Below are 12,239 nucleotides of genomic sequence, written 5' to 3'. Positions count from 1 at the left end.
CAATGGGGATATTGAGTAAACAGTGAGGTTCCAATGGGGATATTGTGTAAACAGTGACGTTCCAATGGGGATATTGTGGAAACAGTGAGGCTCCAATGGGGATATTGAGTAAACAGTGAGGTTCCAATGGGGATATTGTGTAAACAGTGAGGTTCCAATGGGGATATTGTGTAAACAGTGAGGTTCAAATGGCAATATTGTGTAAACAGTGAGGTTCCAATGGGGATATTGCGTAAACAGTGAGGTTCCAATGGGGATATTGAGTAAACAGTGAGGTTCCAATGGGGATATTGAGTAAACAGTGAGGTTCCAATGGGGATATTGAGTAAACAGTGAGGTTCCAATGGGGATATTGTGTAAACAGTGAGGTTCCAATGGGGATATTGTGTAAACAGTGAGCTTCCAATGGGGATATTGTGTAAACAGTGAGGTTCCAATGGGGATATTGTGTAAACAGTGAGGTTCCAATGGGGATATTGTGTAAACAGTGAGGTTCAAATGGCAATATTGTGTAAACAGTGAGGTTCCAATGGGGATATTGAGTAAACAGTGAGGTTCCAATGGGGATATTGAGTAAACAGTGAGGTTCCAATGGGGATATTGTGTAAACAGTGAGCTTCCAATGGGGATATTGAGTAAACAGTGAGGTTCCAATGGGGATGTTGTGTAACTAGTGAGGTTCCAAATGGGGATATTATATAAACAGTGAGGTTCCAATGGAGATATTGAGTAAACAGTGAGGTTCCAATGGGGATATTGATTAAACAGTGAGCTTCCAATGGGGATGTTGTGTAAACAGTGAGGCTCCAATGGGGATATTGATTAAACAGTGAGCTTCCAATGGGGATATTGTGTAAACAGTGAGGCTCCAATGGGGACATTGAGTAAACAGTGTGGTTCCAATGGGGATTTTGAGGAAACAGTGAAGTTCCAATGGGGACATTGAGTAAACAGTGAGGTTCCAATGGGGATATTGTGTAAACAGTGAGGTTCCAATGGCGATATTGAGTAAACAGTGAGGCTCCAATGGTGATATTGAGTAAACAGTGAGGTTCCAATGGGGATATTGCGTAAACAGTTAGGTTCCAATGGGGATATTGAGTAAACAGTGAGGCTCCAATCGGGATATTGAGTAAACAGTGAGGCTCCAATGGGGATATTGAGTAAACAGTGAGGTTCCAATGGGGATATTGAGTAAACACTGAGGTTCCAATGGGGATATTAAGTAAACAGTGAGGCTCCAATGGGGATATTGAGTAAACAGCGAGGCTCCAATAGGGATATTGTGTCAGCAGTGAGATTCCCATGGGGATATTGTGTAAACAGTGAGGCTCCAATGGGGATCTTCTGTAAACAGTGAGGTTCCAATGTGGATATTGAGTAAACAGTGAGGTTCCAATGGGGATATTGAGTTAACACTGAGGTTCCAATGGAGATATTGAGTAAACAGTGAGGTTCCAATGGGGATATTGTGTAAACAGTGAGGTTCCAATGGGGATATTGAGGAAACAGTGAGGCTCCAATGGGGATATTGAGGAAACAGTGAAGCTCCAATGGGGATATTGTGTAAACAGTGAGGTTCCAATGGGAATATTGAGTAAACAGTGAGGCTCCAATGGGGATATTGTATAAACAGTGAGGTTCCAATGGGGATATTGTGTAAACAGTGAGGTTCCAATGTAGATATTGAGTACACAGTGAGGCTCCAATGGGGATATTGTGTCGACAGTGAGGCTCCAATGGGGATATTGTGTGAACAGTGAGGTTCCGATGGGGATATTGAGTAAACAGTGAGTTTCCAATGGGGATATTGAGTAAACAGTGAGGTTCCTATGGGGATATTGAGTAAACAGTGAGGTTCCAATGGGGATATTGTGTAAACAGTGAGGTTCCAATGGGGATATTGAGTAAACAGTGAGGTTCCAAAGGGGATATTGAGTAAACAGTGAGGTTCCAATGGGGATATTGAGTAAACAGTGAGGTTCCAATGGGGATATTGTGTAAACAGTGACGTTCCAATGGGGATGTTGTGTAACTAGTGAGGTTCCAATGGGGATATTGTGTAAACAATGAGGTTCCAATGGGGATATTGAGTAACAGTGAGGTTCAAATGGGGATATTGAGTAAACAGTGAGGTTCCAATGGGGATATTGTGTAAACAGTGTGGTTCCAATGGGGATATTGAGTAAACAGTGAGGTTCCAATGGGGATATTGAGTAAACAGTGAGGTTCCAATGGGGATATTGAGTAAACAGTGACGTTCCAATGGGGATATTGTGTAATCAGTGAGCTTCCAATGGGGATATTGAGTAAACAGTGAGGTTCCAATGGGGATATTGTGTAAACAGTGAGGTTCCAGTGGGGATATTGTGTAAACAGTGAGGTTCCAATGGGGATATTGAGTAAACAGTGAGGTTCCAATGGGGATATTGAGTAAACAGTGAGGTTCCAATGGGGATATTGAGTAAACAGTGAGGTTCCAATGGGGATATTGAGTAAACAGTGAGGTTCCAATGGGGATATTGTGTAAACAGTGAGCTTCCAATGGGGATATTGAGTAAACAGTGAGGTTCCAATGGGGATGTTGTGTAACTAGTGAGGTTCCAATGGAGATATTGAGTAAACAGTGAGGTTCCAATGGGGATATTGATTAAACAGTGAGCTTCCAATGGGGATATTGTGTAAACAGTGAGGCTCCAATGGGGATATTGATTGAACAGTGAGCTTCCAATCGGGATATTGTGTGAACAGTGAGGCTCCAATGGGGACATTGAGTAAACAGTGTGGTTCCAATGGGGATTTTGAGTAAACTGTGAGGTTCCAATGGGGACATTGAGTAACCAGTGAGGTTCCAATGGGGATATTGTGTAAACAGTGAGGTTCCAATGGAGATACTGAGCAAACAGTGAGGTTCCAATGGGGATATTGAGTAAACAGTGAGGCTCCAATGGGGATATTGAGTAAACAGTGAGGCTCCAATGGGGATATTGAGTAAACAGTGAGGTTCCAATGGGGATATTGTGTAAACAGTGAGGTTCCAATGGGGATATTAAGTAAACAGTGAGGCTCCAATGGGGATATTGAGTAAACAGTGAGGCTCCAATGGGGATATTGAGTAAACAGTGAGGCTCCAATGGGGATATTGAGTAAACAGTGAGGTTCCAATGGGGATATTGTGTAAACAGTGAGGCTCCAATGGGGATATTGAGTAAACAGTGAGGCTCCAATGGGGATATTGAGTAAACAGTGAGGCTCCAATGGGGATATTGAGTAAACAGTGAGGTTCCAATGGGGATATTGTGTAAACAGTGAGGCTCCAATGGGGATATTAAGTAAACAGTGAGGCTCCAATGGGGATATTAAGTAAACAGTGAGGTTCCAATGGGGATATTGAGTAAACAGTGAGGCTCCAATGGGGATATTGTGTAAACAGTGAGGCTCCAATGGGGATATTAAGTAAACAGTGAGGCTCCAATGGGGATATTGAGTAAACAGTGAGGTTCCAATGGGGATATTGAGTAAACAGTGAGGCTCCAATGGGGATATTGTGTAAACAGTGAGGCTCCAATGGGGATATTGAGTAAACAGTGAGGTTCCAATGGGGATATTGAGTAAACAGTGAGGTTCCAATGGGGATATTGAGTAAACAGTGAGGTTCCAATGGGGATATTAAGTAAACAGTGAGGCTCCAATGGGGATATTGAGTAAACAGTGAGGTTCCAATGGGGATATTGAGTAAACAGTGAGGTTCCAATGGGGATATTAAGTAAACAGTGAGGCTCCAATGGGGATATTGAGTAAACAGTGAGGTTCCAATGGGGATATTGAGTAAACAGTGAGGTTCCAATGGGGATATTGAGTAAACAGTGAGGTTCCAATGGGGATATTAAGTAAACAGTGAGGCTCCAATGGGGATATTGAGTAAACAGTGAGGTTCCAATGGGGATATTGAGTAAACAGTGAGGTTCCAATGGGGATATTAAGTAAACAGTGAGGCTCCAATGGGGATATTGAGTAAACAGTGAGGTTCCAATGGGGATATTGAGTAAACAGTGAGGTTCCAATGGGGATATTAAGTAAACAGTGAGGCTCCAATGGGGATATTGAGTAAACAGTGAGGTTCCAATGGGGATATTGAGTAAACAGTGAAAAATGGTGTTTCAAGCAACTCTCACACCCTCAGCAGGCGGATGACGCGTCGCGTCGCGCCTGCGCACACCCTGGTCTCACACCTGATCCGCACTGGGGGGCGGGACTTCGTAACTGCCACCTGTGGGCGTGGCCTGCGACCTGCCAATCACTGGGGAGCGGCGCGTTCTGTCAATCATGTGGTGTGGACACGCATCTGTCAATCACAGGGCTGGGCCAGGACTGGCCTCGTATCTGTCAATCACAGCCCAGAGGGCGGGGCCTGTCAGCTGTCAATCACACGGCGGGCTGTGAGCGCGGCGAGGGGTGGAGCCACCCGTCAGGGCGCGTGGTCTGCGGAACTGTCAATGAAGCAGCAGGGGGCGGCGGGGGATGGCAGTCCGGGCGGGCCTTGTGGATCAGTCAGTGATGGCGGAGGAGGCTCGGTGGAGCTGTTAGTGAAGGGGTGAATGGGCAGAGGCAGGCCTGGGAGTACAACTGTCAGGCGGGGGCGGTCAGTCAGAGAGGATGCGAGGTTATCAGGCCACGGGGCAGCTGTCAGCACTCTGGGGCGGGGTCTGAGCAGCTGTCAATCAGGCAGTGGGCGGGGCTGTGTTAAAGGGGCGGGGCTGTGAATGGGTTAAAGGTAAAGTTTATTCATCAGAAGTCGACTTACATTAACACTGCAATGAAGTTACTGTGGTTAGGGGCGGGTCTGAGCTGAGCTGCCAGTCAGTGGGGCGGTGAGTGCTATGGGCGGGGTTGAGCTGTCAATCTGTCAGTGGGGCGGGACTGTCGGCTCGGGCCTGAGCTGAGCTGTCAATCAGTCAGTGGGGCGGGACTGTCGGCTGACGCTGAGCTGTCAATCAGTCTGGGGCGGGGTTGTCGGCTCGGGGGCTGAGCTGAGCTGTCAATCAGTCAGTGTGGCGGGGTTGTCGGTTAGGGGCGGGGCTGAGCTGTCAATCTGTCAGTGGGGCGGGACTGTCGGCTGGCGCTGAGCTGTCAGTCAGTCAGAGGGCGGGGCTGTCGGCCGGCGCTGAGCTGTCAATCAGTCAGTAGGGCGGGGCTGTCGCCTAGGGGCGGGGCTGAGCTGTCAATCAGAGCCCCGGTTGGGGAGGGGAGGGAGCGCTCTGAGGTTCACCGCGGAAGTGGCGGTCAATGCAGGTATGCTGAGGAATGTCCCAGCACAGCTCACAGCACCTCATATTCAACTCTGCTCTCTCCCCGGAGGATAGTAATCCTTATCTAATTCAGTGTAATACTCTCTGTCTATAAATGCCTGGTTAAAGATATGAATGAGTGAGTGCTGTGAACAGAATGGTTTGTGTGATTGGAGAATGAATGGGCTGCACAGTTTATACAGGAGAGGGCAGGAGCACTGTGCCCAGTGAAAGCTGGTAATCTTTCCCGTTTAATAACAGAGACATGGATAATCTCTGCCCCGTTTAATAACAGGGACATGGATAATCTCTGTCCCGTTTAATAACAGGGATATGGATAATCTCTGTCCCGTTTAATAGCAGGGACATGGATAATCTCTGTCCCGTTTAATAACAGGGACATGGATAATCTCTGTCCCGTTTAATAACAGGGATATGGATAATCTCTGTCCCGTTTAATAGCAGGGACATGGATAATCTCTGTCCCGTTTAATAACAGGGATATGGATAATCTATGTCCCGTTTAATTGCAGGGATATACACAATCTCTGTCCCGTTTAATAGCAAGGATATGGATTATCTGTCCCGTTTAATAACAGGGATATGGATAATCTCTGTCCCGTTTAATACCAGGGATATGGATAATGCTGTTGTATTATTGATGATATTTTCTCTTTGCAGCTTGCAGTCTAATTGAGGCTCTCTGCTGCTACTGAAACATGTATTATGGGATGACTTCTCGCAGCCCAGTTACATCTGGGACTTCCTGGCACCTTCAATCAGCCACTTTGATCCTGTGCGCTGAAGTCTTGCTGTGTGTTTTCACTGCGGACCAGGGTAAGTTCTCCTCTATAACTTGCCTGGGCCAGGCAGGGTTATGTTTGCACTGCGTCCCATGATCTGTTCATTATTTGCAATGCAACGCATTAAAATATAAATTATTCTAAAGTTATTGTTAAAATTCTGCATCCATCTTGCACGGTGCGGAACCCTGCTTGTCCATCTCGAGGTTATATAAATGTTATGGGGAAATGTATGACACACTGTTATATAAATGTTGCACCGACAAGCTTGTAAAAGGATTACTCCAAGGTGGAACCGTGTGCAAGGTGGCTTTTAGATAAACGGCAAGTACATGTCTGAGATCAGTCCCTATCCAATCACTGGTATCAGTCAAGTTTGCAGTTCAGAGGGTTTCTGTATTTCCAGCTTCAGGACAGTGTAACATTACTGCTCCTCCTTTCACTGTTTCAGCATTTGGATTGTGATATTTGAAAGATGTTCCTGGAATTTGACTAAGAGAGTTTAAGTTTATTTATTAGTGTCACAAGTAGGCTTACGTTAACACTGTAATGACGTTACTGTGAAAATCCTCTAGTCATCACATTCCAGCACCTGTTTGGGTACACTGAGGGAGAATTTAGCATGGCCAATGCACCTAACCAGAAAGTCTTTCAGACTGTGGGAGGAAACCGGAGCACCCGGAGGAAACCCACGCAAACACGGGGAGAACTTGCAGATTCCTCACAGACAGTGACCCAAGCCGGGAATCGAACCTGGGTCCCTGGCACTGTGAGGCAGCAGTGCCAACCACTGTGCCACCGTGTTCCCCCTATTGATGCTATAGTCAAAGACTGTAGGTTTAAACACCTCTGGTACTTAAGCTCATCAATCTGGGCTGACAGTTAGGTCCAGTACTGTATTTGCTAACATTAGGATGAACTTCCATGAAGATGGAAAAGATTCCGTGATTAATTGAAGAAGAGTTCTCCTCAGTGCCAGTGAGGCCACGAAACGGGTAATATTGTCATGCAACTCACTGTTGTTGGTAAGAACCTTCTGTGTGCAAGTTAGCTACATTTCCATATATCGCAACAGCAACACACTTCATAATGGACTATAAAGGACTTTGGGACATTGAGAAAGGCGTTATATAAATGTAAGATCTCCCTTTACAGTGACGGATGCTGTTGGGAATCCTGCAGTGATTTGCTGAGTGCAGTTTCTTCAGCCTCTATTGGAAATGAGAGTTACTGCTTTTCACCAACCTCCAGAGACAGTGGGACAAGAGTTTGCAATGTGGAGTCATCTGCTTCAGTATTATTAACAATTCTGCCGTCCTGTTCCTTTGAGCTGCTGCTGTCTGGATGTACTTCAGTTCCATTCAATTTCACTTCACTGCCCACATGGAAATCAATTTCAGGTACATTGCTCATTCATTAAAAATGAACCACAACAATAAAAAGAAAAGAAATTACCTTATCACAGATATCTAACTTTAATTAAACTGTGTATTAGAAACCACTCCAGTGCATTGAAATAACTAGTCATTCAGCTCCATCCTGAGTGTGTATCTTCACCCACGCATCAAACAAATGGCTTCAGGAACCGATTTGTCCTCATCTGAGGGATTGTAGACTTTTCCCTGACTACATCCAACAGTAACACAGAGACAAGAGACGATTCTCATTGTTCATGATAGTCTTTACCTGTGTCAGAAATCTTTGTGAACACATGTTTAGCACTGCTGCCTCACAGCGCCAGGGACCTGGATTCGATTCCCGGTTTGGGTCAGTGTCTGTTTGGAGTCTGCACGTTCTCCCGGTGTCTGCGTGGGTTTCCTCCGGGTGCTCCGGTTTCCTCCCACAGTCCGAAAGACGTGCTGGTTAGGGTGCATTGGCCATGCTAAATTCTCCCTCAGTCTACCTGAACAGGCGCCGGAGTGTGGCGACTCGGGGATTTTCACAGTAACTTCATTGCGGTGTTAATATAAGACTACTTGTGACACTAATAAATAAACTTAAACTTTGCCAAGAAGGGTCTGCTCATCAAAAACCCTTCCTGCCTGGTTCAAGATGGAAGGGATCTGTGAAACTTTCACTCCATGTTCGGAATGACTAGTTGGTGTCCATCTTTCGACTGTACCATCACAGCAAGATAGCACATTCACACCAGGCATTCTTCCTTTTCCTCTGTGTTACAGGACTTCCACCCTCAGCCAGGGTGGAACAGTACAGTGCCAGGAAAATGAGAGCGCTATTATTTCTTTTTAGCAATATCACCGTTGTGTATGGGGAAACAAGCTTGTGCGGGTATGACTAGTTTAACTGAATTGGAGACAGATAGACTGCAAAGACCAGACTTCAACAGAGGGTGCTAAGGCAAGTGGTTTGACATGGTGGACTGACGAATGGCAGATGGAGTTTAATTTAGACAAATGCGAGGTGATGCATTTTGGTAGATTGAACCAGGGCAGGATTTACTCAGTTAATGGCAGGGCATTGGGGTGAGTTACAGAACAAAGAGATCTAGGGGTACATGTGCATAGCTCCTTGAAAGTGGAGTCACAGGTGGGCAGAGTGGTGAAGAAGGCATTCGGCATGCTTGGTTTCATCGGTCAGAACATTGAATACAGGAGTTGGGACGTCTTGTTGAAGTTGTACAAGACATTGGTAAAGGCCACACCTGGAGTACTGTGTACAGTTCTGGTCACCCTATTATAGAAAGGATATTATTAAACTAGAAAGAGTGCAGAAAAGATTTACTAGGATGCTACTGGGACTTGATGGTTTGAGTTATAAGGAGAGGCTGGATAGAACATAAGAACATAAGAAATAGGAGCAGGAGTAGGCCATCTAGCCCCTCAAGCCTGCCCCGCCATTCAATAAGATCATGGCTGATCTGACGTGGATCAGTACCACTTACCCGCCTGATCCCCATAACCCTTAATTCCCTTACCGATCAGGAATCCATCCATCCGCGCTTTAAACATATTCAGCGAGATAGCCTCCACCACCTCAGTGGGCAGAGAATTCCAGAGATTCACCACCCTCTGGGAGAAGAAGTTCCTCCTCAACTCTGTCTTAAACCGACCCCCCTTTATTTTGAGGCTGTGTCCTCTAGTTTTAACTTCCTTACTAAGTGGAAAGAATCTCTCCGCCTCCACCCTATCCAGCCCCTGCATTATCTTATAAGTCTCCATAAGATCCCCCCTCATCCTTCTAAACTCCAACGAGTACAAACCCAATCTCCTCAGCCTCTCCTCATAATCCAAACCCCTCATCTCCGGTATCAACCTGGTGAACCTTCTCTGGGACTGGGACTTTTTCCTCTGGAGCGCAGGAGGCTGAGGGGTGACCTTATAGAGGTCTATAAAATAATGAGGGGCACAGATCAGCGAAATAGTCAATATCTTTTCCCAAAGGTAGGGGAGTCTAAAACTAGAGGGCATAGGTTTAAGGTGAGAGGGGAGAGATACAAAAGTGTCCAGAAGGGCAATTTTTTCACACAGAGGGTGGTGAGTGTCTGGAACAAGATGCCAGAGGTAGTAGTAGAGGCGGGTACAATGTTGTCTTTTAAAAAGCATTTAGATAGTTACATGGATAAGATGAGTGTAGAGGGATATGGGCCAATTGGGATTAGCTTAGGGGTTTAAAAAAAAGGGCGGCATGGACAAGTTGGGCCGAAGGGCCTGTTTCCATGCTGTAAACCTCTGTGACTCTATGATTCTATGACTCCATGGTACTGAACAGGGAGCCAAGAGAGCTTGAATAGAAATTTATATATTTGATTTGATTTGATTTATTATTGTCACATGTATTAACATACAGTGAAAAGTATTGTTTCTTGCATGCTATACAAACAAAGCATACCGTTCATAGAGAAGGAAAGGAGAGAGTGCAGAATGTAGTCATAGCTAGGGTGTAGAGAAAGATCAACTTAATGCAAGATGGGTCCATTCAAATGTCTTGACAGCAGCAGGGAAGAAGTTGTTCTTGAGTCGGTTGGTACGTGACCTCAGACTTTTGTATCTTTTTCCCGAAGGAAGAAGGTGGAAGAGAGAATGTCCGGGGTGTTTGGGGTCCTTAATTATGCTGGCTGCTTTGCCGAGGCAGCAAAAAGTGTAGACAGAGACAATGGATGGGAGGCTGGTTTGCGTGATGGATTGGGCTACATTCACGACCTATTGATAGAGTGGACGTTCAGAGACTATTTCCTCGGGTGGATGCAGCTGTTACTAGGGGGCATAACTATAAGGTTCGTGTTGGGAGATATAGGAGGGATGTACGAGGTAGGTTCTTTACTCAGAGAGTGGTTGCGGTGTGGAATGGACTGCTTGCTGTGATAGTGGCGTCAGAGACTTTAGGAACTTTCAAGCGGTTATTGGATAGGCACATGGAGCGCACTGGAATGATAGGGAGTGGGATAGCTTGATCTTGGTTTCGGAAAAGGTTTGGCACAACATCGTGGGCCGAAGGGCCTGTACTGTGCTGTACTGTTCTATGTTCTATGTTTGTAGTTCCTTGCGGTCTTGGGCAGAGCAGGAGCCATACCAAGCTGTGATACATCCAGAAAGGATGCTTTCCATGGTGCATCTGTAAAAGTTGGTGAGAGTCGTAGCTGACATGCCAAATTTTCTTAGTCTTCTGAGAAAGTAGAGGCGTTGGTGGGCTTTCTTAACTATAGTGTCGGCATGGGGGGGACCAGGCCAGGTTTTTGGTGATCTGAACACGTAGAAACTTGAAACTCTCGACCCTTTCTACTTCGTCCCCGTTGATGTAGACAAGTGAATAAAAGAAGTGGTTTGAAGTTGGCTGTTGTACTTCAAAAAGGATCATATACAATTGGAAGATTGCAAATAGATGAGGCAAAATAGTGTAAGTTTACCTTTAAAACATGGTAACTATAAAGTAAAAAAAGGGATGCAATTCTGGGAAAAGATACTTCTGAAGGATCATAGAAAACAACAGAGGGTAAGATCAAAGGGGAAAAACATTGACGACTGTCTCAGGTGGCTGATGAGATCTCGAACAAGACAGAGTGTGAATGAAGTCAGACCTGTGAACACCAGTTTGCTGTCACCCTTCGAGACCAGCCTAGAGCAGGCCATTTTCTGGTAATGCTAGTGGAATTTTATAGATTAGAAAATCTTTAAGGACCCCATCAAAATGGGGTTTAGCTCTGGGTTTATTTATGCCAATGTTTCTAAAGTACTGGTAACTGCGTAAAGATATTATTATATTTTAATTGTTACTTTTTCTTCTTTTGTTTAAAACATAAAATGATCAGATTTGATCTGAGTCACTTGTCTTGACTTTAGAAAACCTCCTCATAATACACAAATTACAAAACCATTCAGACAACTGTTTCAAGTTTCCCTTTTACTTGCCATCTGCTGTGCAATGTCAGTAGAGATTGGGAAAAACTCAACTTGCTTCCTGACTTTATATGGTCCAAGATATTTCCAACCATGGAAACTGCTGATCTGCCTTTAGTTATGAGACAGATAGCTAAGACAGTTAGCAGAGCACGTAGAATTGTGTTAATTCCACCGACGCTTCTCCTGGAAAGTGCAAAACGTCAGCAGCCAGGAGATGCTTGTGCTCCCGAACCACCCCCAATAAGTTCCAGCATCTCCACACCAAGATCTGGTCCAGTGCAGTGTCCTTCAATGTTGCTGCCTGCCATCCATATTTGATTGTGAAAGTTTGAACTTCATCAGTTGTGTGATTTCAGTGCTTTGTTAATTGAGGGAGGAATGTGATGAAGGAGCAGCGCTCCAAAAGCTCATGATTCCAAATAAACCTGTTGAACTTTAACCTGGTGTTGTGGGACCTCTTACTGAGCCTACCCCAGTCCAACGCCTGCATCTCCACATCATGGTTGTAAGGCAGCAGTGCTAACCTCTGTGCCATCATGCCGCCCAGGTCAGGTTATTGGTCTGTTTGTATGCGTGTGTATGTATATATTTTATATATATATATTTACAACCCCTGAAGGTAAAGAGATGGCTTTAGAGTTTAACGATTGTGGGGAGGAAAATATAAAGTAGAAAAAAAACCTTACTGTTGCCGAGCAACAGCGATCTAGGGACACAGACAGAGATAAGACAGCAGAGGGAGTTGAGTGTGTGTCAGATAGTGAAGACAGGGGTTTTCAGCTCTCTGAGAA

General features: G+C 45.2%; 1 protein-coding gene across 1 annotated transcript in view; it reads left to right on the top strand.

Annotated features, from left to right (window-relative positions):
* Positions 1-6,007: 6,007 nt before the first annotated feature.
* Positions 6,008-12,239, top strand: part of susd4 (sushi domain containing 4) — a 197,066-nt gene continuing 190,834 nt past the window's right edge. Inside the window, exon 1 of the mRNA XM_078213637.1 lies at positions 6,008-6,125. Coding sequence (XP_078069763.1) covers positions 6,008-6,125 — 118 coding nt within the window. The remainder of the gene's footprint in view (positions 6,126-12,239) is intronic.

This window comes from Mustelus asterias, chromosome 5 (genome assembly GCF_964213995.1).
Source record: "Mustelus asterias chromosome 5, sMusAst1.hap1.1, whole genome shotgun sequence".
Lineage (NCBI taxonomy): Eukaryota > Metazoa > Chordata > Chondrichthyes > Carcharhiniformes > Triakidae > Mustelus > Mustelus asterias.
The sequence above is the reverse complement of the archived record's forward strand: the minus strand, read 5'-3'. Positions and strand labels throughout refer to the sequence as shown.